The 26201-nt window shown below is 60.0% G+C and overlaps 2 protein-coding genes across 2 annotated transcripts; both read right to left on the bottom strand.

Moving 5' to 3' along the window:
- Nucleotides 1-1418: 1418 nt before the first annotated feature.
- MLKL (mixed lineage kinase domain like pseudokinase) lies at nucleotides 1419-6203 on the bottom strand. Its single transcript, XM_082005487.1, has 10 exons — nucleotides 5732-6203; nucleotides 5429-5542; nucleotides 5151-5325; nucleotides 4945-5042; nucleotides 4691-4826; nucleotides 4092-4176; nucleotides 3524-3672; nucleotides 3283-3332; nucleotides 2674-2814; nucleotides 1419-1523 (listed from the first exon to the last, which is right to left on the bottom strand). The coding sequence occupies exons 1-10, from the start codon at nucleotides 6186-6188 to the stop codon at nucleotides 1471-1473; spliced, it is 1458 nt and encodes a 485-aa protein (XP_081861613.1). The 5' UTR covers nucleotides 6189-6203; the 3' UTR covers nucleotides 1419-1470.
- Nucleotides 6204-8738: 2535 nt separating this feature from the next.
- FA2H (fatty acid 2-hydroxylase) lies at nucleotides 8739-20593 on the bottom strand (the record flags this gene model as incomplete). The annotated part of the gene is made up of 7 exons (XM_082005595.1): nucleotides 20305-20593; nucleotides 13855-13950; nucleotides 12004-12146; nucleotides 11787-11893; nucleotides 10297-10469; nucleotides 9557-9809; nucleotides 8739-8818 (listed from the first exon to the last, which is right to left on the bottom strand). Exons 1-7 carry the CDS (start codon nucleotides 20563-20565, stop codon nucleotides 8739-8741), a joined length of 1113 nt encoding a protein of 370 aa, XP_081861721.1. The 5' UTR covers nucleotides 20566-20593.
- Nucleotides 20594-26201: the final 5608 nt, after the last annotated feature.

The raw sequence follows: 26201 nt of genomic DNA on the forward strand, positions 1-26201 counted from the left end.
ACTGGAGGAGCCCGCAGATGGAAGGGCTCCATAAACAAGCTTCTTCGGCTCAGATGAGAGGGGAAAAAAAAAGCCAAACAACAAAACGGTTCTGTCACAGGACAGTTTGAGACGCAGCATGCAGGCGGCTTCACAGAAGCCTCTGGAACACGAACCAGAAAGCTGGAGCACAAGCCTCTCCTCACGAAGGGGCTCACCACCCAGCACTTGGCACTGCTCAGGCAAACCCAGACCCTACTCTACATCTCCAGGAATTACTATGCTGCACCTGCTTTAACATAAAGTTAGCCAAAAAAACCCCAAACGCCACCCAAAATTAAGTGCACGCTCCACAAGCTTGCGTTTATTTTTGCCTTTTTACAGAGATCGCTTATTTTAACTACGAACCGGTCACAAAACCGGCGCGGGAGTGGGAGATTTCTCTTCCGACAGCCGCAGGCACCCCAGGCTCTCGGGAAAGCCGTTCACCGACCTCCCCGCGGGTGCCTCACAGCTCCTCAGGCCAGGGCCCGCCATCACTCAGGCCCCCCGGCCCCCTGAGAGGTCAGGCCAGGCCAGGCCAGGCCCGGCCCTCGGACCCCTCCCCAGCGGCCGACCGCGGAGGCCCAGCCGCGCCCGCATTGCTCGGGGGAACCCAACCCGGGTGGAAGCGTCCCCACCGTCCCTCGCTCACCTGCCGGCGAGCCCAACCGCCCCGCTCCAGCGCCGCGCCGCGCCACGGCGCCCCCGACACCCCGTTGCCTGACCGCCACCTTTGCGCCCGCTTCTATTGGGCGAGCCGCGGGCAGGCCCGCTTTCTCATTGGCCAGCCGCTCCGTCCGTCTGTCCAGGGGAAAGGGGGGTAAAGGGGGAGAAGGGAAGGAAGGCAGAGCCTGCTCTGATTGGCCAGAGGGCCGTTGGGAGCGCCCGGATGGTTGGGTGGTGAAAGCGGCGACGGCCGTAGCGGGCGGGGCAAGCACCAGGGAGCGCGTTTCCATTGGGGGACCCCCCTGCGGCGAAAGGAGCGGGAGCTCGAGCGGATTCAAACAGGGGCGGTGGTGGGCGGGGCGTTGCCATGGCGGCGGGGTACGCCGCGGCCTCCGGAAGCCCTGAGGGAGCCAGGCCCCAGCGCCCCGCGGGCGGCGGGGCTGAGGGGAAGGTGGTCGCGTAGCCTCCCCCTGGACTCCCCGGCTGACAGGGTTCCTGCCGGCCTCCCCTTTGAGTCCCCTGAGGGCAGCCGCTCGGGTGCAGAGCCTGTGGCAGGGTGCCTTTGCCCATCAGCCACTCCGAAGCGAACCCAGGCCCCTTGGAGAGGTGAAGGTCTCGGCATAGAGAAACAAATACAGATGTATTGAACGATCAGTCTCTGCGAAGGCGGGAAGAGGGGCAAGCACTGTGCTTCAGCCTGTAGGAGGAAGGCCCGCTGCTTTCCCTTGGCTTGCTTTCCAAGGCACCCGGCTGCCTTCGGTCACCCGATCCCGCTTTCCACAGTTAACTTCCTTCGTTTCTGCTTTTCTCCAGGTCAGCCAGCAAGTCAACAATCTCTGCAAAACACAAGGATGGCGTTAATCAAAACAGAATACTTGTTGTAGGCTTTTTTCCCCCTCACCCCACCCCGATGAGACGATGGCTTTCCCTCACTGATAACAACCAGGACGTGAAGTCCCTCTCTCCTCAGGACAGCACTACTGGGCAGCCATCAGCAGGGGACAGCCCTGAGCGGACACAGGTGAGTACGGCCCAAAGAGAAGCAGCCATGTAAACGGAGAGATGCGTGGAAACAGGTGTGAGAAGACATCCTTCCAGCTCAGCACCACGCAGGCACGGCTGGGCATTGGATTAGAGTAATAAAGACATGCTGTATCCCCAGTGCAGCTCTGCCAATGTCTCTGATGATTTTTTTTTTGCGTTTTCACTTCAGCTGGGGAAATTGGCTCCGGCAGGGTGTGCTGGGGGAGCTGCTGTTGGGAAACGGAGGCACAGAGAGCAAGAGCTGAGTGGTTTCTTAAGGGCAGTCTCCGTATCTCTTGTATGGAAACCATCCCCATAAGATGGGCAGGGTGAGTTTGAAGGAAGCTTTCTCCCCTTAGAGATATGAACTGAGGGAAAGGTACAATCTCTGTGCCTTCAAGCACGTTGGAAAAGTTCCTCTATCTTTTCCTGCTATTTCTGTTAAATCTTCCAATGGAGACCAATTATTTATCTGATCAGACCCAGATCAACTTGAAAGACAGTGAAATCTTCCCTGCTGCGGGAGCAATTCCCAAGACTGCGATTTATTGCTGGAACCCAAGCCCAGCCAACAAGGCAGGAAATGTTCCTGCACCATGTCATGGCTGCTCTCACAGCTTACAGGATCTGCCGGACCTGAGCGGGGATTAACCCACACACCCCTACTCCCAATTCGATGCTTGTCTGAGAGAAAAAGCTTACTTTCATGTGGTGCCAAATGAACAACCTGGCCATTATTGTCACGGCATGGGTAAACTTTACACTGTATGAACCATCACACTCCAGGAGAGAGGTCTAGTATTAGGGGAATCATTAGCATAAGAAGATAGGTCAAGGAGGGATCCCAAAACACAAAGCCAGACAAATTCGTACGGAAAATAAGGTGCAAACTGACCACTGAAGCAGCTGATTGAGGGATACAAAGGGTCTGTGGAGTGGGGAGCAGATGTCCAGGACGCTTACCCTCGGCAGAAGGGCGTTGGGAAGGGTCAAAGGCCCGGCACTGGTCAATGACTTTCTGCAGGTCTTCAGGACAGTCTTCTCCAACAGGGTCCCAGTAATGGTGGTTGCAGATTTTCTCTGTGATCTCCTGGGGAGTGCAGCCTAGACAACGCACACGCGAACAGGAGTGTCAGGACAGAACTATGCTGCCACAGGAGGATGCTGGGGAGGAAAGCCAGTGCAAAGCCATGCCAAGAGCCTTCCTGCAGCCTATGGCATGGAGAAGCCAGCAGAGAAGCCACCCAAACTATGTCTGCAATGAACCCCTTGGTGTTTGGCATGACAGTGTTGGGCTCCAGTGAAGCAGAGAGATGTGTTTATGCTTCAGTACACAGGGACATCAAATAGAGACAAAAATTACTGGCATGTTTGTGGTTTAAGCATGTCGCTGAAGTTGCTTTACTGTATTGGAGTCCCAGGAGAAGCCATGAAGCTGTTGTGCAGAGCCAGGCACACCAGGCACTGCCATCGGGAGTTGCACACCGCGGGATGCTCCAGGAAGGAGCAGGGGGCATCCAATGCCAGCCAGCAGCCGCACCGGTCCCTGTGTGGCTTTTACTTCTGTCTCACCTTCAAATGGGATTTTGGAGGTCGCAATCTCCCACAGCACGATCCCAAAGCTGGAAGGAGACAAGCAAGAGGCTCAGCATTCATCCCACCACTTCGTCCTCCCTTCTAACAGAAGGGACTGTCAGGCTATGCCAACCACAAACAGCTGCTTATGAGTCCAATAAAACCTGGCCTTCTTCCATAGCTCAACAGCTACCCTGCTAGACATCTGCCTGCTTGTGGGCATCTCTCCTAGACACACCTGTATATTTCACAGGGCCTCTTGTAGGGGTAGTTGATGTCCTTCAGGTTCTCAGGGGCGGCATAAGCCAACATAGAGACTTGTTTCCAGTTCTTCTTGGCTTTCCTCTTGATGGATGACTCCGTTTCACACAGCTCAAATCCTGACAGCTGATTGAGAGAATGAGAGAGAGAGGGAGAAATCGTTGAAACACAGTCTGCAGAAACCTGTGGCACAGCTGAGGACTGCCCCGAGCTCGGAAAACCAGAGCAAGATGCAAGATGCCCTGGGCAGCAAAGGTTGGCATGCAGCCACCTGCGCTGCCTGGCACGTGGCTCTTTCTTCAGGCAAAACCATAGGTGGAGGCAGGTGAATTGCCCTAGCTTCAACTCATCTCAGGATGGATGGCTTTGCTGATGATAAGACAGAGATCATGATGAATTGAGACATTAAGTGTCTAAGGTGACAGGGTTATCTCTCTGCCTCAGGTGTTATTCTGGGCCATCATGATTCCCTTTCGAGTTGGTGGGGGAAGACATCCACAAAAGCATGCAAAACTCTCAAAAGCTTCTCCAAGCGTGGTCCTTACCTTCACACAGTAATCTCCAGCCACCAGGAACTTGCTACTGCAGATGCAGCCGTGGAGTCGGGACTTCTCCTCTGTCTGGTGCAACCTGCAGCCAGACAGAACCAAGGGCAACACATGCTGGTGATGGACCCATTCCCACCTCGGGGCTCTCTCCCGCTGTGTAGGGAATGGACAGACATGCACCCAGAGAAGCCAGCAGCTCTCTGCCTGTCTTGGCGGGCCAACCCTTTCCAGCAGCTGCTGAAAGATCCACTGTGGGCAAAATAATGAGTCTTGTGGATGAGCAGGACCGGGAAGGAGAACTGGCCGTACTGTAGGCGGTGGTCCTGGAAGCTGCCCTATGGGTATGGGGAAGGGTGTTTCTCCCTTCCAGGCCTTTGAAGGCTTGAAGCCAGATGCCGGGGCCAGTGACCGGGGAGATGGGCGCTACTGCATCCAAACCCCCCACCTACCTCTTTACCAGCCTCCCATTCCAGTGTCCCAAAGCGGTGGAAACAGTGTCTAACAGGTTACCACTGCTTATTGAGAGACACCAGGAAGCTGAACATGGCTTGTGGATCATCAGGTGGACTTACTCACCGATTTAGGCAGGAGCTCACCTGTAAAGGCCTCTGGCGGCTCCCAGGGCCATCCGAATGCGGACCTCCCAGGAGAGATGCCGTTGCTTGGTCAGCACATCCCGCAGTGTCCCGTGCTTACAGTACTCCATGACAATGGAGAAGCAGGGGCTCCCATCTGCAAGGCAAAACCTTAAGCAACCCACCTTGTGCCACCTCTTGGGAGGGGACCATGACAACCTGTCTGCCACCAGCTAGCACTGGAGACAGGCCAGGGAGGGAAAGGGTGACCCTACCTTTCTCCTCAATGCAGATCCCGTACATGCGCAGGATGTTTGGAGACTCAAACTTCTTCAGAGTCTGAACCTCCTTTTCGAAGATGTCTCTCACCTTCCTGCAGAAAGGGACAGCACGGTGAGGTCCACAGAACAAAGCATGACATAGTGCTGTGCCACCCTCCCCTCCTGGCTGCCCTACGTCACTCCCACACAGGACAACTCACACTGGGTCCGTAGTCAGTGGCCTCTTGAAGGTTTTGATGGCAACAGGGTACTTGAGGTACTCGCCCTCATATAGGTCGTAGCTCTCGGTGTCCTGCAGGTGTCTGTAGAAGGTGAGGTGGTCCTGCTCGATCTCGGTGATGTCTTCTCTTTTACCAACGTTGACTTTCTTCAAGGCTGCTCGCACCATACACCAGGAGGGAATGAGGGACACATTAGGCAAGGCTCGGGGGGAAAGGACACAGCGCACAAGGTGCCTAGAGGCGCGACGCCAACTTACACTCCATCACATGCACGATTTTGTTCAGCTCACTTTGCATCCAATCTACCTTGCTCTCCATACATTGCCTGTCAATGTAGATCTCCCTCGCCGCGTCTTTGGGCTTCTCAGTACCTGCGGCGAGAAAGGCACAGAGATGGGGCGTGATGAACGTGCAGGACTGATGTGGCTAGTTTTTCTTGAGGTTTAAATGTCCCCTTGGCTTTCCTTGGCCATGACCGTCAAGCCAAAGCTGGGCAGCAGCTGGGGAGAGGTGCCAACCACTGGTCTCAGGGAAAGAGAGTTTGCTAAATGCACACTTACTTGCGATCACCTGGTCCAAGAAAGCCTTGTCATCCTTCAGGTCCTCGGCATCCTGCCTGTGACGGGTCTTTGCCTGGAAAGCCTCCAGGAAAGCCTGCTTCTGCTCTGCCTGCAGCAGGAGGGAGAGCCCCTGGGCAATGTCCTCTAGGCTCTCGTTCACCCAGATGAACTCCTCGCCGGAACTGTGGGCACTCAAGAACTTCTGGATCCAGCTGGTCTGGCTGTATTTCATCACCAGTTTCTGGGCTTCCCCCAGCGCCCAGAGCAGCTTCTTCAACATTTCCTCTTCATGGTGGGAGATGTGCTTTGGCGGCTGAGCCTTGAGGATCCTCACGGGCTCCAGCAGGATCTGGATGCGCTCCACGAGACGTTGGCACTGGTGCTTACAGCACTTCACCTGCTCGAATTGGGCATGGATGGCCTGGGCCACAGAGAGGACCCTCTCCACAATGTCCATGCTTGCAGCAAAGGGCTTGGCCACTGGGGATGTGGACTGCTGACGTTTGGTGGAGGTGAGCCTCGGGCACCACTCGGAGATCAGCCGGATGTGGCTTTTCCACGCCTTCCGCCCTGAAGGAACAGCCTTAACATGACACACAACCCTTCAGGTCTCCTGTAGCCCCTTATATCTCCTCCAGCTGCTGCTGCTTTGCTTTCTCTGCTTCGCCCGGCACCACGTCCGCTCGTGCAGACGGGAGCGGGCACACGCAAGCAGACATCGGCGACGGCAGTATTGGCACATCTCGCTCCGCGTTTAACAAGAGAAGTTTTGACTTGGGTTATGTAAATTAATTTAATGTTAGCCATACCCAGAGAGCTTACACAGATGGAGCAGGGTCAGTGATGATCCAAGCAGCATCCCCCAGGCAGCACTGCCTGGCACCGGCCCCGCACCACCCTGGGGTCCTGCCTGCAGATCATGCATCTTCGACCATAAAAATCTATTCTCATTTCTAGCCAATGTCTCTCTCTGTTATCTCCCATGTAATAAAAGCTTTCACATCTTCGTAGGCCCGGCATCCCCAACTTCTCCGTATTTTCTCCCTGTAGTCCTACATTGCCCACTTGGGATTTTAAATCAAACTCTATGAGCCCAGCATCCCCGCAGGGAGAGTTCGTGCTCCCCAGCCCGCATCCAAGCAGCAGGGACAGAAAACTGCCCTGGTTGCGGGGAAATTAGCAGCAGCCACCCATGCCGTTGATGCAGCCAGCACTGAGAGGGATGCCAGGCTCTGCCGGCTATAAAGGAGACGGAAACACACCGAGAAACAAGCTGCAGCAACTCTCCCTTCCCCTTCAGGCTCTCTCCAGCACGGTCCCCAAGGAAGCAGCTCGTCAGCTGGGTTTACCTGGCTCTCCTTCGCTCGCCTCCACCTCAGCTGCCTCTGCGGACTGGAGAGGCACGGCAGGATGGGGGCAAATTTATGGGGTGCTTTCCCCCCGACGCTGCTCCTGAGGGCGGCGGAAGGGGCGTTGTGCAACCCGCGGCGGCTTCCCACGCTGCCCCGGCTCCCCGTTACCGGAAAGCTGTGCGGGGTGGTGGAGGAAGCGGCCAGGCGAGCCGTGTCCCCCGGGGCGCTGGGTTTTGCCAGCTGCAAGAAGGAATTGCCTACGGGAAGCGCATGGGGAAGAAGGAGACGCGGGATGCTGTGCCCCCCATGCCGACGCTTTCAGCTGCGGCAAGGCTTGTCCAGGGCACGGCAACAGCCTCAGCACCAGCTCAGCGCTCGGCCGCAGGACCCTCCGCGGCACACCCATCCTGCAGAAGGGATGCCAGTCCCTTCCCCTCCCCTCCCCATCCCTGCAGCCCCCAGGACCCCCCAGCACCCAAGGAAGAGGGCTGCGGGCGCTAGTGCTGGAAACGGCGCTTGACCTCTGCTGGGAGCGCAGGAAGCTTTGCAGCTGGCTTCGTCAGAGGGTCAGGCTGATTTGGGGAAGCGTGAGGCGGCACGCGATGCCGTTGCCCAACTTCGGAGAAGTGAGCGGCGGCTCTGGCCAGCTTCCGCTTCCCGAGAGCCCCGGGTCACGCAGGTCTGCTGCCGTTCCCTCCTGCAAAGAGCGTGTCCCTCGCCCCCTCCGTGGTGGATGGCACGGCTTTCGTCAGCACGGGGAGCTGAGAAACGTGACCGCAAGGTACCACGGCACCGGGGGCCATCGGTGTCTGGGAAGGGATGCACCGAGGGTGCGAGAACGTGGGAGCAGCCTTGAGGGATATGTTTGCTAGACCCTTTTTAAAACGCTTTATTTTTCAAAATATACAGCTTATTTACAATTGTAGTGTCTACAGTTTTACATATAACTTTATTCCAAACCTTTAAATATCCGCAGTAAACATTAGGAAAAAAAATAAAAATCACAGGATCAGCCAAAAAAGGCATCTCGTAGCAATTCTGTTCATTGGAGTTTGAGTTTCAAGTCGCCAATGTCTACAAAAACCATGAACTTGATAAATCTGGCAGAGCCGTACAGGTGCGCTGGTTAGAAGAAGGCAAAATCCAGACCTGTGGAATCCTTACCCCGCAGGCCAAGAAAACCCTGTGCTAGGACTGGGCCAGGAGAAAGACCCGGGATACGGGAGGCCCTTGGCACGAGTTAGGTGACGGGGTTAACCGCAGCGTGTGGGATGGCCTGGGGAGGGGGGGCGCGGGGTGGGGGGGCTCCAGCGAGCTGCCAGGGCGGAGGAGGGAGGGCAGCACCAGGCACTTCATCTCTCGGGCAGCAGACCTGCCCGCGCATCCGTGGCCTGGACCAGGAGGGTGGCAAGGAAGGGGCAGGAGCCCCGCAGCCTCCTCCTCCCCTTTCCCCGCACCCTTGCCCGCCCCCGTCCCCCTTAGCAGTGCCGCAGCTGGACCGGCGCGCACCGCGGCGACGCTCCGACCTGGGGCCATGGCGGTAGCGCAGCCCCGGGAGCGGGCAGGGGCCAGCCGGCCTCAGCGAGGGCTGGGGAGGGATGCCAGCCCCTGCCTGGGAGGGACGGAGCCAGCAGCCAGGTGCCATGCCGGGGCCATCAATCCTCCTTCTCAAAGGTCTCCTCGGGGATGAGCGTCCGGAAGGGGTGATCCCAGAAGCGTGTGCTGATGCCGAAGCCTGCGGGCAGGGGAAAAAGCGCTCAGCCCGTGGCACCACCGTCACCGGGACGCTGCCGGGCACCGGGCACAGCTCACTGACGTTAACCGAGCCGGTGCCACCATCGCCGAGACCAGCGGGGCCGGGAGCAGCCGGCACGAGGGGCGTGTGGACAGGACGGGGTGCACAGGTGATGATGGCTGACAGCAGTGCCGGGGCCAGGCAGTCCCTCCGGAGAGGCTGGCGAGAGAGGAGCGCCCATGTTTCACGGAGGGAGGAAGGCAAAGCAAGGGCGAGGAGGAAGAGCGGAGGGAACAGGAGGAGCTGGTTGGGCCATGCCACCAGCCCCATGGGTGATAGCTTATCTGGACGGGGCGTTTTCTCCCAGGAAACCGGGCAAAGGGCAGGTTGAGCAAGCGCCGCGCTGGGGAAGGCGTGGGGTGGGCCCGGGGAAGCCCGGGGCCTCACCCTGCACACGCCAACGCCTCCCGGCAGGAGCAGATGCTACCCCGGGCAGGGACGGGCACCCCCTTCACCTTCACCCCCACGCCATGCCGGCTCCCCGCCCTCAGCCTGGCAGCTGGGAACGGGGCCCCGCGGGGCTGCAGCGCCTCGGATGCCGCTTCCGCACAGCCCTTGGGTTTCCCCACCCCAAATCCCAAATGCCGACCGCTTCGGAGCACCAGCTGCGCTTGGGCTTGGGCTTGGGCTTCGACGGCCCTCGCGCCCGCCGGCACGCGCGGGAAAGGCGGCGGCTACCTGATTTTTGGTGTTCAAAGTGGTGCTTGACGTGATAAGCCTTCAGCCCGTACAGATAGGTGCCTTTCTTTGGCGAGCCGTAGTGGAGGTAATAGTGCATCATGTCGTAGATGATGTAGCCACAGAGTCCCCCGACGAATACAGAGAGCCCCAGCACCTCCGGCAGCAGGAGCCGCAGGACGCCGTAGAAGAAGCCGATCACCAGTGAGGCCGGCACGGGAGGGAAGACCAGGCGGGAGCTGTCAAAGGGAGACTGGAAGCGGAGAAGGACGGTGGGACGGGCAGCTCCTAGCTCACCCCACGTCTCCCAGCCCCCAGAACATCCCTGCCAAGCACTGGGGATGTCCATTCAGGAAAAGCCAGTACCAAAGCAGCCCCTAGAAACCTTCCCCAAGAGATGTACCCGGTGGCAAGAGCAGCCCCTCGCCCACACCAAGGTGGCCGGGCAGCCGGTGGCTCTGGCTGGCAGGTCCCCGAGCTCCATGGGAACATTCCCACCAGTGAAGCTAGAGGGAGCCCATGGATTTTTTGGTCTTCCCCTTTTCCCAACCGGAGCTTGCAGGTTTAATTCCAGCTCCTCCGAGCCCGTCTTGCAGCCCTCATCGGTATTAGGTAAGGGCCCTGCTTGGGGCGAAGATGCCACGAGTCACGTTGAACACGCACAAACAGGCTCTGCCTGAGCAAAGGCCACCGTTCCCACGGCCCAGCGGGCGCCGGTGGAGGCGTAAGCTGCGACTCACCTTGTGATGCTGCCCATGCAGCAAGAAATGCAGGGTGATGAGATAGTAGTTACTAGCGGGTGGCTTCATGTGGAAGACAAAGCGATGGATGAGGTACTCTAGCAGGGACCACAGGAACATCCCCAGGAGGAAGATGAAGGGGAAGTAGTATTTGTGGACAGGGATGGAGTACTCTACACAACGAGACGTGCAGCGGTCAGCAGGGCAGGCGACATGCGGGTGCTCTTATCCATCGCCATCCTCCCATCGGCATCCAGGTGGAGCTTGGCTCTCCCTCCCTCTCACCTCTCGTCTGCCCCAAGCTTCCCCAGGGAGCTACCTTCCCGAGCACCGCTCCAAACCACATTTTCCTTTGATTCCCGTTCATTTACACTCTTTAAGGAAACAGTCGGCTTCTTGCGGCTGCAAGGAGCCAGCGAGGGGGGGTCCTTGCATCCCAGATGCCAGTGGGGGCTTGGACATGCACTCCAGGGACAGCCCTGTCCTTACAAAGCTGCTTTGCCCACCAGATCAAGGCAGGAGGGACCTTATCTGCGCAGGCAGCGCTCGTGACAGTTAAACAGTGTTGCTGGCGTTAGGTTTTTTTTTTTATTTTCAGGGAAAAAGAATAGGTTTGTTGGGCACTTTCCCCCGCAGAGCATTTTTCAGCCACCTCCTCCTTTCGAGGCTGGCTGCCAGCCCTGCATCCCAGTTAGCGGTATTTGGATCCCCTGAAACTTATCCATTTTGGGAGGGGGGGGAAAAAAAAAAAAAAAAAGAAAGGACAAACCACTTGGCAGCCAGGTGCCAAAAGCTGCAAGGTGCAGCGGGTACTCTGCCCTACAGCCGGGCACAGCTGGCACCGGGTGGCACCTTGCAAAAAAAAAAAAAAAAAAAATAGGGAGCCCAGGAAAAAAAAAAAAAAAAAAACCAAAAACCCAACCAAAAACAAAAAGCACAACAAAGAAGACAGCCTGCCCCAGCCACACTTGTTATTCCCGGGGGAGCAGACAGTGGGAGATTCAAGGGCAGGCGCTTCGGGCAAACAAGCCCCGCACTGTGCAATGCCTGCAGCGCTGAGAGCCGCGTTTGTTCGCCCGCCGCGCCGGCGTGCGGCCATGGCCTGGGGTGGGTGTCAGCGGTGGGTGGCACGCACCGCAGCGACAGCAGAGCTGGGTTTTGGGGATGGAGGGGAGGGAGGGAAGAGGGAGTGGGCTGTAGCCTGGGCCAGCGGGCTCTGTGCCTCTATCGATGCCTCCAGGAGGACCTAATCGTGTGGGTGAGAGCAGGGGATGGAGATGGGTGAGCTCAGGCAGCTTCGTGCGGGGGACATGCTGGTGGCCGTGGGGACAGGGGCTCACCCGCTGCTCTTGCATGTGCCTTGTAGTGAGCATGCACCGGAGGAGGGACGGGGGAAGGATGCAGAGGACTCCCCTGCCCATGGCTGTCCTGCCCCCGGACCCAGAGGGGAGGCAGCCAGCTGAGCCCAAAGGCTTTGCCGCTGCTCGTACCTGTGGTGAAGGAGGAGAAGAGCCTGGTGTTGCCCTGGGCGAGGGAGGTGTAGCTGACCCAGCTGAGATAGAGCACCACGGGAGCCCACACAATGAACACCACGTACCTCCAGGGTAGAGAGACATGTCAGAGGGAGCGCGTCCTGTGGGGCGGCGAGACATCCCCCCCCCCGCGGAGGGACTGGCCGGGACACGGCACAGACCCCCAGGGGCTCACCATGCCGTCTTGGAGAGGGACTCAAGGATATCCGAGTGGAAGAGGCGGATGGGCCGATCCACGGGCTGGTGCACCCACTCGTCGTACTTCTCCCCCAGGTAGCCCACCTGCCACAGCAAGGGCTTCTGCCAGTCCACCAGGTCCTGAGGGAGCAGACAGCGGTTGCGTCCCTGTGGGACCCACACGCTGGCCCGGTACCAGCCACAAAGCTGCACCGCAGCTGCAGGATTTCAGGCTGCAAACCCCCTCCCGCGCCCCACAAGCAGCTGCTTCTTGCCCCAAACAGCCCCGAGCTCCCCACAAGCACTGGTGTGGGGCAGACAAGCGGAGCCAGACACACATCTACCCACGAACGTGGGGCTGAGCCCCTGTGCCACCGGGTACCTGCCAGCGGTTCAAGATGAAGGCGGCTATACCCAGACCTGGCTTAGCAAGTCCTGATAAACGAGGCTCTTTCCCCCGCCGGGCGCTGCCAAGATTAGATAGCGAGCAGCGATACTCCCTGCTCACTAGCCGTGCCACCGGCAGGACGTGGAGCCCTTCCCCTTGGCACTGCCCCGGCCAAGGGCTTTCCTCCTTGTGGAGAGGACGCGCAGGGCGGCCGCAGCCATCTGAGTGCTTCGGCAGCAAGGAGCGAAGCGGAAAGGGACGGGGAGCAGGGATACAGGATGGGAACGCAAACGCCGGCCGCTGCATTCAGATGGCTGCAAGAGCGAGAAGGGACCCGTGCGGGAGAGCATGTCTGCACGGGACGGAAATAAGAGAGGTCCGGCTGGCAGCACCAGCTCTGCCGCCACTCAGCATCCCTGGACACGTCTGCTGGTGGCCTGGCCAGATAAGGTGGTTTCTTGGTCCCACCCCTGCCCTGGGACAGAAACCGCGCTCCGCCTGGCTGAATCCCAGGCCTGGCAGCTCTCCATCAGCCGTCCTGCGCCGCGCAGCGCCGGCGCGGCAGCCCAGCACCCGGGGCTGTGCCACCGAGTCATTTGGCAGCGGTGGCGGGGGGGATGGCTCGGGTCGGGGCGTTTCAGGGCAAGGAGCTGAGGTGGCCATGGGCATTTTTGGGACTCTGCGGCAGGCGGGGACAGACATGATCGCCTAGGAGGGGAAACAACCCCAGCCTGCAGTGGGTGCACGGCATGGGGATGGGGACACCCTTTGTTAGAGCAAAAAGGTCACTTTGGGATGGCAGATTCACTTTTAAAGGCAGTCAGCAGCAAAATATTAAGACGGGGTGGTGAAAGGTGTTCTCCTGCTCAAAAAAAAAAAAAAAAAATCCTTTTGCAAGGTAAAAGCACGCTGACCGATGAGCCGGGACTGCGCAAGGCACACAGCCAGATGGTGCCACGGAAGGCAGGGACGTCCAAAGGCACCTTGGGCACAAATCCCCACGGCATGCTCGGAGAGGAGCTGGCAGGGCAGGGAACACCCTGTGCACATGGGGATCACACTGCCCGGGCCAGGGGATCCCTTAGTACTCATTACTGGTGCTCAGTCAAAAGGAAAAAAATGATTAAAAAAAAAAAAAAAAAAAAAAAGAAGAAAGCAAGCGAGGTGTGGTTTGGCAGCACGTCCCGCTCCAAGGGCACAGCCGCTGTCAGAGAAAGCCATCTCGCCCGTGCCGCTGCAGCAGGAGCCTCTCAGCGTGGCCGTGCCTGGGCAATAAAGCACGAGCGATGCCGCCTGCTCCGGGAGAAAGGACAGAAGCAGCCGGAGCGGCTCGACTCCCTCCCGGCCTCCCTCCCATCCCAGGTGCCAGCAGAAGGCCAGCACTCCCGCAGGGATCAGGTGTTCCAGCTCCCCTAGGAGCCCTCCAGCAAATGCCGTGCCGGAGAAATCCTCAGCTCTTACCTTTTCCACGTCCACTGTTTTACAGCGGGGATCCATCCGCGTTGCGGTCTGTGCTGCAGCATCCACCGCCTTCTCATCCACCAGCTCGGGGAGGCTCTGGAAAGAGAAGGAAAACCCTGTGGTGAAGCACCGGTGGCAGGGGCATGGGCAGAGCTCGCTCGCGCCTGCCTGCTAAATAAATAAGGGGAAAAATCGGATTAATTTAAGTCAGTTAGTTCCTGCAGAGCAGGTTCCTGAGGGATGCCGCCGCCGGCAAGCTGCACTGCCCTTCGAGCCGTGCACCGAGCATCGCGTGCTTGGGTCTTTTTGGAAACCTGCCCCCGAGCCCAGTTTTTGGACCACCCCACCGTGCTGCCGGGAGGGCCCTGGGTGCCGGTGCTTTGCTGTGGCAAGCTCCTGGGCCCTCGGCCAGCCTTTCCCCTTGCAGACGGGAAGTGCCGTAGCACGGCTCACCTTCCCGCAGGCCAGCACCCAGCGAGCACCAGCCCGAGCCGGCACTGCTGCCAGCAAGGCGAGGGGCATCGCCGCGTTAGCGCTCACGGCACCGGCGCCGGGCTCCCTCCTCCCCGCCCCGCCGCTCTCCAGAAAAAGCCCGGCTCGGCATTTCGGTCCCCAAGGAAGCTGGGCTGCCAGTGCCGGGGAGCGCGGCACGGCCAGTGCCAGGGAGCGCGGCACGGCCAGTGCCAGGGAGCGCGGCACGGCCAGTGCCAGGGAGCGCGGCACGGCCAGTGCCGGGGAGCGCGGCACGGCCAGTGCCGCCACCCTGGCTCCGGGCACAGGAGAAAAAACTGCAGCGGGAGGGAGCTCACCCCGGGGGAAAAGGCAAAGTGCCCTTTGCAGGGCAGCGCTGGGAGGGGCACCTTCGCCACGGGCCGTGCAAGGCGGGCTGGGGGCTTGGTTTTGGCTAGAGAGAGCATGCCAAGGCCCGGCAAACACGTGGGCGCAGCAGCGGCAGGAGGGAGCCCGGGCTGTGGCCCGGCTGCCAGGGCTGGCTGAGAAACAGGAGAAACCTGCCTTGTCTGATGCTTGGAAAGCAACGCACCGCCGGCTGCCAGCACCAGCCTCCTTCCCGTGGCCCTGCCAGCTCCGGCACCGGCCCTGCCACCGGCGGGGGGCTTGGCACGGCGACAGCATGCCTGTGCGAGCCCCAAGCTCCCTGGGCAGGACGTGCCAAACATGCTTTTTCTCCCACTTTGTCGCCGTGAGTTACCCATTAACCCGGCAGCAGGGTACGGCGTGGCCCGGCAGCCCCGGCACAGCAATGCCCGCCGGGGGTTCCAGCTGGAAGGGTTTTCTCCCGGCAGCCACAGGAGGAGCCGGGATGCAGCAGAACCAGCATCACCTTGCCGGGGCGGACGGGACTTCGCTCCGTGCTGTGCTCGTGATGCCGAGGCAGGGCCCCGGTGCTGTTTGCTGTCACCAGGAGCTCCTTGCCAGCTGGGCTCCCATCCCCTTTCCTGGACTAGCCGGAGTTCAAGCCTCATCCCGCTGGTGCGGGAGCTCCACTGCCCAGCCCAGAGGCAGCCCCTCGCCCCGGGGGGGCCGGCAGGGAGGGCAGGGCCGGGGATATTTCCGGCCAGGCTGGACTTGAGCAGGCATCAGTTTTACTGCAGGAAGAGGACCGGGCACGAGCTGATGCTGCAGACCACTGCTCCTCCCTCTGCAAGGGTCCCCATGGATATTTTCGGCTTAGCATGCTCCATCCTTCAGCCAGACATCCCAGAACCCCGGGGGAGGTGGGATGCCTTGAAATCCAGCTGGGGATGGTCAAGTTATGGTTTCGCCTCCTCCCCATGGGTGCTTTGGAAGACGATTTGGCTTTAAGAGAGAGAGACAGCTTCTCCATTCCCCGAGAAACAAGCCTGTGCTCTCCACCTCAACATTTGCACCGCAGCCTCACCGGCAGCAGGAAGGATGCTTAAGAAAGTCGGGCTGATGCAACACCCCGGCACCTCTCCTCCCCTTTCCAAAATGTCCACACGCCTTCAACTCCCCTGCCCACGGACGCCCCAGCACCACGTCACTCCTGGAGGCTTCCCCGTCCTCCCAGGTCAGGGAGGCAGACGGGGGGCTCGGAACCCACCTCACCGGCAGCACCCGTGCTGGGAAGGACGGGTGCCACCAATGACATGCCATCACCCTGCATGCCACGGCAGCTCCCTTCCAGCGCCCAGCCTCACCCAAGTCACCTCCTCCTCCTCTTCCTCGTCCAGGGAGCAGAAGGAAGGCTCTCCTCTTGTTCACCCTGGGGCTGGCACCGAAAGGACCAGCAGCCGTGGCGCAACCAGGGTGCAAACCACGCCTGCACGCCCCAGCTCGTTCCCCAGAGCAGCGGCAGGCTCCTGCCTGCCCCGAGTGCGTGGCTGGCCTCTAGGGACCAAGCAGCACCAGCACCCGGACCAGTGCTGGCAGTTCTGTCCATCCTCCTCTACAAGATAAAAGGTGGGTTTAAAAGAGGCTGAAGGGGTCTTTGTGAGCACCGGGCTCTGCCCGTCACCCGTGGGGGATGCTGATGCATCCGAATCATCCCCAGGCAAACAGGTCCTGCCAGGAAAGATGTGCAAGAGGCCTGATGTAACGAAGGGAAAGTTAACGCCTACGAAGCACCATCTTTCCGTGCCACCGCCCCGGCAAGCGGCAGCCCCAGCAAGGTGCCGGCTCTCCTGCTGGGAGACAACGGGACCAGACACCCAGGGCATGGTGTGACGCGGTGACTGGGTGAGCCAGCATCTGCCTCTGAGCATCCCGCTGCCCTGCGCGGGTCAGGTCAAGAGCTCGGCGCCGGTCCTGTGCTGGCTGGAGAGCACTGGCTATGCCGCCCCGGTGCTGCCCCACATCAGGGCTCAGGGTGTTAAAAGAAGAACAAAATCCGGCTGCAGGTACAGACAGGAGGGGTGGTCCAGTGGGGGATCAGGCATGCCTGGGACGCAGGAAGGAGAAGCTGGGAACCTCCCCCTGTCCCAAGCGGGGCAATGCTGCCTTCAGACAGTGCTCTGCCAGCAGCCCAGACCCAGGTTTTTCCACCCGTGCCCATTTTCCCAGTGAGTCAAACCCCGCAGGAGCCCTGCCATGCCTCGCCATCGCCCCGGAGCCTCCAGCACCTTCACTGGGCTCCTGAACAACGCAAATTGCTGGTGTCCACACTGGGCAAGCTGTGTCGGCAATGTAGGCACCTAGCACCAGGACACCCCACAAGGCGCAGGGAGCCCGAGCGAGGTCCCCACCTGCCAGGGCATGCGCCTGGCATCACCATCCCACCAGCATCGCGGTCCCCGGGCAGCGGCTGGCAGAGCCCCACGAGGCTGTGTCTCAGCCCATTAAACACTGGGCATAGCAGGAGTGTTAAAAGGAGGTTGAATTTAACTTGTTCTAATGATTATGATAATAATAATAATAATGATGATTAAAAAAAAGCCACTTCTTGTTACAACACACTCGAATAACGCACAAGCACCTATGTCCAAGCAAGCTCAGGCTGGGACGGAGACCCAGGGCAAGCCCAACATGCGGCAATGGGGGCGAGAAGAAGGGGAGGACACCAACCCCAAGAGGGAGCGGGGGATTTACCGTGACTCAGGGCCACATCACACACCCCGAAGAGGCTGTGATGAAAGCCTCTCATTGCTTAAACCGGAGGGGTAATTAGATGATCCAGTTTCCCTCTAGCAAGACTGTTAAAATCCACCGTCTAGTTTGGATAATTATTGCTTCTCCCTTTGATCTCCCCTATAAGTTCTGTTTGCATAGATAAAAAGTTTGGGGGTTAATTTGTCTGTAGCCAAACGGGGCTGGGTGACACAGAAGAGGGACCTGCGGCCGAAGGATGGAGCCAAGCTCCTGAGAGCCGCAGGAGGGGGCGTGGAGAGGTGTGCCACCAGGATGAAGGCTGGCTCTCATCTTCCTCTTTGCCCCTCCTGCATTAACACATTTTTTTTTCCCCTTTCCAAAACTCTCCAAGTCCCCTGGGTGTAAGCAGGGGCGATGCTGGACGCCTGCGGGACCACAGGCTCCCGCATCCCTCAGCATGGGGACGGTGCAGTCCTGGGACCTCCGACGGGCAAGGAGAGGCACTGCCAAAGCCATGGTGGGTCTGGAGCCAGACCGGGGCCACGCAACACCTCCTTGAAAGAGCTGCTTCAGCTGCACCTGCCCGAAAGCAGCCAAAGCAAGAACCCAAGTGCTGCCGAGGGCGTCAGCTTCGCCCATCTCCCTCCAACGGGGATATTTGGGGGGCGACAAGTCCAGCAGAGCAGCATCAGGTGCATGCCCACACATCAGGTGCATGCCGGACACTGCATGGCCAGCCTCACTGTGCAGCAAGCAGGTTTTTTCCTTCCTCCCCTCCCCGTCTTACAGCCCAGGACGATTTATCTAGTGCCAGGTAGTGTCTGATCTCCCTGCGCCCCGACGTTATCACGCCGTGTATTTGCATTGGGACGGTGGCAATTCCCTTTGGCGCGGGCTGCGGCTCAAGAACTCGTTTGTCCGGTACCTTCCTTTGCCCCAACCCGTTGGGCTTGTCACGCCTGTGAGGAGGAGGAGGAGGCGGCAACGAATGTCCCAACCGAGGAGTTGCCATCGTCAGGATTCGGGGAAAGAGCAGGCATTGCACCAAGGCTGAACAAAGCCCCGTCTGTGGTGCTGCTGCCGATCGGGGACGAGGCTGTGCCACGGGGAGGAGAACCAGCGAGTGCAAACAACCAGCCCGGAGGGACCGACCGGTCACCAACCCTGCCGGGATGGCCTGGCGGGATAAACAGCCACTGGGCTGGCAAAGGGGACTGGGCTGGCCACACTGCTTGGGCACCCTGCTCGCAGCATGCCGGTGAGGGCCGGTAACGGGGGCGGCAGTGCCCAGTGCCACGCTGCCTCATGGAAGTGCAGCCGGTGGCGGCAACGGTGCTTCCCCGGGGCGTTTTCCTTCTGCCTGGGCAGCGGCCGAGCGTGGGGCTGGCATGGCAGGGACAGTGCTGAGTCACGGCCACCCTTGCCCCACGCCGGACAGTTAGGGAGGTGGCTGGACTCCCTCTCCCCAGCAGCGGCTGCTCATTGCCAGCAAGCCCCGGTGCTCAGCACCCCGGTCCCTGGCTGAGCACCGGCAGTGCTGCGAAAAGTGCCCATTGCTCCACCCCATATCACATGGCCTTGCCAAAATCAACACCAAGCCGCACGTTCCCCTCTCTCACTCCGCTTTGGAGACCCCACACCTCCATGCTGCGCTGGCACGCCAGGGTCACCCATCAGCCCTGCCTCCCGGCGTGGCCAGGGCAGGACGTGACTGTGGGGTGGAACTCCATAGATACTGCACTCCGTGCGTCTGGGACACAGTCCATCTCAGGCCCTGAGGAGCCTGGACCCTATGTGTCTTGGGATCCTCCACACCTCAGGCCCCACAGACCCCAGCCCCACAGATGCTGACAGCCCTACAGACTTCTGCAGGGCCACCATGCCCCATACACCAGGGACCTTTGCACCCTGTACACCTCAGGCACCATCCACGCAGGACCCTGGGAGCCTCAAACACCTCCTGCCCCACACCCCTCATGCCTCGTACGCCCCAGACCCTCCACAGCCTCGGCCCCGAGCATCCCGTACAGCTCAAGCCCAACACACACTACATCCCATACAGCTCAGACCTGGACCTGGGTGCCCTGTACACCCTATATGCTACATGCACCCCAAAGACTCCATACCCCATACACCCCAGACCCTACACAGCCTCTGCATATCCTGTGCAGCTTGGACCCTGAGCAGCCCAGACCTGGGGTGCCCTGTAGAACCTGTAAGGCTCAGACTGCACAGTCCGAACCTCAGGCACCCTGTAGACCCTGTATGGCTCAGATCCTGCACAGGCGAGACCTGAGGTGCTCTACAAATCCTCTGTGGCTCAGGCCCTGCACAGCCCGGACCCAGGATGCCCTATAGACCCTGTATGGCTCAGATCCTGCACAGCCAAGACCCGGGGTGCCCTATACACCCTGTATGGCTCAGATCCTGCACAGCCCGGACACGGGGTGCCCTATACACCCTGTATGGCTCAGATCCTGCACAGCCCGGACACGGGGTGCCCTATACACCCTGTATGGCTCAGATCCTGCACAGCCTGGACCCGGGGTGCCCTATACACCCTGTATGGCTCAGATCCTGCACAGCCCGGACACGGGGTGCCCTATACACCCTGTACGGCTCAGATCCTGCACAGCCTGGACCCGGGGTGCCCTATACACCCTGTACGGCTCAGATCCTGCACAGCCCGGACCCGGGGTGCCCTATACACCCTGTACGGCTCAGATCCTGCACAGCCCAGACACGGGGTGCCCTCTAGGTCCTGTATGGCTCAGATCCCGCTCAGCCAGGACCTGGGGCACCCTACAGACCCTGTACATGCCGGACCCTGGACAGCCTGGACCTGAGCCTCCCAATGGACTCTGCACATGCCAGATCGGGTACCTGCTCCTCGCCGGGCTCCATCTCTCCCACGTAGTACTGCTCCAGCCAGCGGCGGGCGTTGGCGGAGTGCCGGTGGGGCGGCCCGTCGAGCGCGGCGCTCACGTCGGTGCCGGCCCGCCGCCGCAGCAGCTGCTCGCCGCCCGGGTGCAGCCGGACGAAGCCGCTCAGGTCGTAGAGGCGGCGGCGGCAGCGGACCAGGCAGTCGCCCTGCGCGCAGCGCGCCCGCACCTCGGCGGCGCTGAAGGAGCGCGGCGCCGCCATGGCCCCGTCCCGCTGCCCGTCCCGCCGCGCTCTGCCGACACCTGCTCATCTGCATACATGCATATGCTGCCCCGAACACGCCTACCACCGTCAAGCCACGCCCCCACCCGCCGGGGAGGGGCGGGGCTTGTGTGGGGAAGGCTCCGCCCCCGCGGCAGGTGCCCCTGCTCCGGAGGGGTGGGCGGTATGGGGAGGTCTAGGGAAGTTCGGGTGGGTTATGGGGGGGGCACTGGGGAACTCCGGGGGTGTAATAGGGCAACCCTAAGGAGTTATGGGGAGGTATGGGGCACCCCCCGGGGTGTATCACCCTTACGAGGATGCCGCCGTCGTACCCCCCCCCCCCGCAGACGCCGCGATGGCCAAGGCAGAGGGAACCCCAGTCCCGCCTCAGAACCCCGCCAGGAGAGCCGGGTCCCCCGCCCCGGGGGCCGCCCCACCCCGGCGTGGTGAGGCGCTATATCCCCCCTCGGCTGTTTGCGGATCTATTTCAATACTTAATTAAATTTCACACATGCAATTAGCCCAGGCGGGCGGCACCGCAGCCGGGGGGGGGGGGGAGGAGGGGAGGGCCAAGCAGCCCCAAAACCTCCAGAGAAATAAATCACAAAGAATGACAAGACTGGAGCTTTTCCTCCCGTTTTTGGGAAAGCCTCCCCTCCAAGCCGGCGCTGGGACCGGGGGGGTGCGCGCTGTGGGGTGACACCCTCGAGCACAGGGGCCGGCCACCTGCCGGCAAATTTTGGCATCACCAGCCGCGCCGGGCTGCAGCCGGTGATTAAGGTGAGATTCGGCAGCTTCGGAGTGAGGAGCCCCCCCAGGCCCTGGCCCGGCCCCCCCGGCTGCGGGGTGCCGGCGGGCACGGCCGGCCAGGCGTTAGGCAAAGCCTTTAATCGAGGTAGACGCCAAACTCGCTGTGGCAGCCCGTGTCGCCTCCACCTCCCTGCCTGGCTCCCGGCATCACCCTGCCCCCAGCTCAGGGGACAAAGTCTCTTTTTTGGGGGGATGGGTTAATTTTCCAGCCTGATGGGAGCGGGGGGGTGTGGGGGGGGCACATCCCCGGCCGGGGCTGCTGCGATGCAGCCTCAGTGCATCAGTACGCAGGTGCAGAGGGGTCCCAGAGAGGGGTTTTTGGGGTGGTGGTCAAAAACATTCTTTGGGGGCCGGGTGGGAGGAGCCCCGAGAAGCTGCCAGGAGACCCCAAAGGAGGTGCTGGGGGTGTGTGGTCAGCCCCGCTCGCCCAGGGGCTTTCCAACGCCCTCCGCAGCGGGGGCAGCCCGATTCTCGGTGGGTGAGCTCAGCCCCGGCAGCCCTCCAGCACGTCAGGGCAGCTCCCGGGTGGGGATTAAGGTTTTTCGGGTGAGTGTGGGGGCGAGGTGGGGGTGGAGGCGGATCCAGGCAAGCCAGGGTGCTCAGCTGGAGGCCACTGCACCCACATCCCAAAACAGTTGGGCACCCCAGACCCCAAGCATGCCCAGGGCAGACACGATGGCCACCACCCCATCATGGGGTGCTGGGGGAGGCAGAAAGGGCCCCCAGCCACGACCCCACCACACCATCCCCACGGACCATGCTTCCTCCCTAGCCGGTCCTGCCAGCGGCGTGGGTTGGGATGTCCTTTGCAGCCCATCCCTGCCACTGCGTCCCATGGCCCCCAGCACTTCCCACCCTGTCCCAGCCTCTCCCCACAGCCGCAGGGGCCGGTGAAACCAGGGAAAGGCATTTCCTTCCCTTCCCACCCACGCCCCAACCAGCACTCGTGGGCGAAGAGGGCAAGGGAGAGCAGGCCAGGCGCCACAGTGATGGCCCAGGAGCCAGGGGCATGCACTGCATACCTGGGTTTCAGGGGCGTCCAGGTCCCTTGGGCACTGCGTGCTGCAAAAGGCCACTACAGGGGCTCCCTTGTGGTCCCAGCTCGGGGCAGAGATGGGTCCAGCCTTTACCAGTCCCGGGCTCTGTGGCACAGCACAGGGTGCAAAGCTGCTGGGTGCACTGCTGGTCTCTGCTGCCGTCCTCTCCCGAGCTGTCCCCAGCTCCATCGCAGCAGGGCTCGGGGACATCATCGAGCCAGTTGTGAGCTGACACCCTGTCTGCTCTCATTACAGGGTGCTGATGGCACCCGGGCTCTGTGGTGGGGCTCTATCCCTCCCCCTTCCACCAAGGAACAGGGGTGTCCCCAGGGTGGGCAGGGGACCCAGTCACTCCCTGCAGCAGGGATGCACCAAGCACTGAGACCAAGCTGTATGGCAGACAGTGCTGTAACAGCACCAAATTTGCCAATGGCCACGAGTCCCCACTCCCGACCCCATCCCGGCCCCTGGGGCAAGCAGTGTTGGGAAGTGTAGCTCGCTGATGATCAGCCTGGCCGAAACGAGAGCAGCCAAATCGTTTTGGCTCATCAGTTCCTGAACTGGTTTACCCACCAGACAGACGAACAGACGCTGGGGCCGGCGCAAGGGAGACAGCAGGAATGCGCCGCTGGGCTCTGGGCAGGATCAGGCCCTGCAGCACTGGCACAGGCTGACGCTGGGTTCATGGGGCTGTGGCCACAGAGGAGGAGGGGACCGATACAGACACTGCCAAGAAGCAGCATCCACAGGGAAAGATTTTCCTTGGCACCTTCTCCGATATCATCATTCCTCGTTTTTCTGCCAAACTCTGATCATCGGGGATTAAACTTCCTTCTCCATGGACAGAGAGCCTCAGCGAGGACAGGGACGGTGCCCTGCCCTTGTTACACTGCTGCTAGCTCTGCAGAGCACAGAAAGGGTTTATAAAGCCGACAGTGGCCTCAAGGGCACAGCACAGGCTGGCAGAGGAGCTTTCTCTTCCAGCCATCCTTGGGAAAGCCAGCGCGGATGCACTGGTAACAGCCCTGGGGATGCGCTCAGCAGGCAGCTGAAGCGAGTCTTGCCAAAGCACCTACCTGGGGTCAGCCCAAAGGTGTCCCCCACTCTGCCTCCTCTGCAGTGGCCAGCAGCCCCAGGCAGGGAAGGGCGCAAGGGCAGGCACAAACTGCAGCAGCATCTCCGCAGAGCGCTGCCGGCCGGGGATGTACGGGCAGCAGTCTCCGGCCAACAGCAAGCATCGGTGGTCATCTGGGATGGAGCTTCCCTCCCTGGAAGTGCCCGGTTGCTCCTGGAGCCCTGACAAACCTGTGGCACCAGTGATGCCCCGAGGGAAGTGGTTTCATACCCTTCCCACGCGGCCTGCAGAGTTCGCTCCTGCCTCACCCCAAGAAGCCAGTTTAATTTGATGCCCCCTAGTTCCTGCCCCAAGCAGAAACCACGAGGGGGTCACCCCCCACCCCGGCATGCACGACTGACCATGGTCCACGGCATTGTCCTTCAGTTGGATGCTGGATTTGCCTGGTCCGACCACGGCGGCGTCCCCATAGTGGGTTCAGTGCAAACTGGCATGCTCTGTGCAGACACCTGCTTTCCCAGCACTGCCTGCCTCCTCTTGCCCTCCCGCTCCCTTCTCTAAAGCCTGAAATTCAGAGAGAGATTTGGCCATATTTGGGAACTTTTTGCATTTTACCAAATTATTCCAAAGAGCAGGTGGGTAAGAGGACAAGCAGTTGGGGGGCAAAGCATGTTGAAGGGGCTGGTGTGGGTCACCAGCGCCACAGCACGCCCCATTTCTGATCATTTAATCCAGACAGGGGCTGCTGAGCGCAGCTAAGGCAATGCATTTCTCTTCCCGACGGCCTCCAGGCAGGTGAGAATAAGCCATTCCTGTTTCCTTGCACTAGTCACTTCTGCACTGAACACGACCGCTCCCAAAGCAATCACCACACATGCTGCAGGGTGTGAGACAAATGCCCGCAGCGTCCGGGAAGAAATTCCACCTCCCTGTGCAGGGTTGCACAAACAGCCAGGGCAAGTGCTTTTCTGCCTTCCTCTGAAGCACCAGCCGCCCTCCACCTCAGAGGTATTCAGATACTATGGAGATAGACTGTAATGAACTGTAATAACACACATAAATCCCACGATCTGTCGGTCCGCCACCTTTAAATAACAAGTCTCCTTTCCCTACAAACTACACGCACTCAAGCATGGAAATGAAAATACTTCCGAGCTGAATGGCTGTCACGTAGGAAGGCAGAGGGCGTGAGCCCTCTCCCCGCGTCTCCAGGCTGAGAGCACCCTCGCCCAAGGGCCAGCGTGGCATCCGCCAGAGCGCCCGCTGTGGCATCGGGCAGGACCTGAGCATGCCTGCCTGCTTGCTGGGGGCACAGACGCTGCCCGGGGCCTCCCCAAACCGCAGGACACGGGGTTCAGTTCGCCGGCAGCTCAGACACCACCCAGCTTCGTTTTTGCAAGAGGTGCATCACAACCTGTAGGCAGTGCCCAGGCCGACTTGGCATGACAGTGCCACACATGCTGGCACATTGTCCCTGCACAACTGCAGCAAGAGCCACAGTTGGGGGGTCCTGGCAGCAGCTGGTGAGCCCCCCAGGGCACAGGTATCCGGAGGTGGTCCCCTGCTGTGGGGTGCAGGGAGAGGGCCATGGGGGTGCAACGCCAACTGACACAGTTGGAGGGAGAGCTGCCAGGAGTTCCCCACAAAGGGAGAGCTAGCAGAGTGACACCAGTTGTAACAGAATAGCACTTAAAAAAATAGTTTTAATGTTTTAATGCTTAAGATACCCCACCTGTTTATTCCACAGCAGGATCCCACAGCCTGAGTCAGCACAAAGGCTGGGTGCGGGCACAGCCCGTGGCCCTGCTCAGCCGGCAAGGGCAGAAGGAAAGGACCAGCACCAGCTCCAGTGGGCTCATCCCTGACCACACGTTTGCCCAAAGCCAAAGCTCAGACTGAAGCCTGCTCAAGAGAGGCAGAGGCTGCATGCTCAGGGTGCACACACAACCACACAGGCAGTGGCACAGCAGCATCCCCAGTCTGGGAGAGCCCAGCAGGCACAGCCCCAACCAGACAGACCGATGCAGTACATTCTCCAGTTGAAGCTCCACAGGGAGAAAAGGCACAAGCCTTTTGCCTCCATGAATCCCACCAAACTTCCAAAACCCATTCTCCCCTAGAAATTGCTGCTTCCCCAGCTCAGAAGCCTTGTCACTCCAGCACACTGGCAGCAAATCTCAAATTATTCACCGATTCCCCCAGTAGACCCTAGAGAAAACAGCCAAAAGGAGCAAGCGTCCTCCTTACGTTTTCTCAATAAGGAAGCAAAGGCTTTCCAAAACACCCTCAGATGCCACCATCCATGGAAACACTGCATGGATCCCAAATTCAAAAGGCAAATGCCTTTCCCAGTCAGCAGGCTGCATCACTGACAAGGCAGGGACAGGCAAGTTAAAGTGCATTATATCACCCGGTCAGAGCAGAAGATAGAGACACCTTAAGAGTAATGGTACTAGAACTGCTGGAAGAAAGCGACTAATCCTCATGATCTTGGGTGCGCAGCTGTGCTTTTCACACTGGCCACAGATACTGACCAGTGAGTAGGAAGCTATTTAGGAAGTAATCCTGAAAAATGTAATTTCATTCTCTTGCTTTATGGGGTAGTCTAAACGACGTAAACAGCCATTCAAAATAAGGACCCTGTTGCTTTCAAAAGTAACTCTGAGCACAGTCCCATGGAGCATTTGCTCTTCGAGCGCAGTTTACAGTTTGCC

Source organism: Phaethon aethereus, assembly GCF_964289735.1.
Source record: "Phaethon aethereus genome assembly, chromosome: 13".
NCBI lineage: Eukaryota > Metazoa > Chordata > Aves > Phaethontiformes > Phaethontidae > Phaethon > Phaethon aethereus.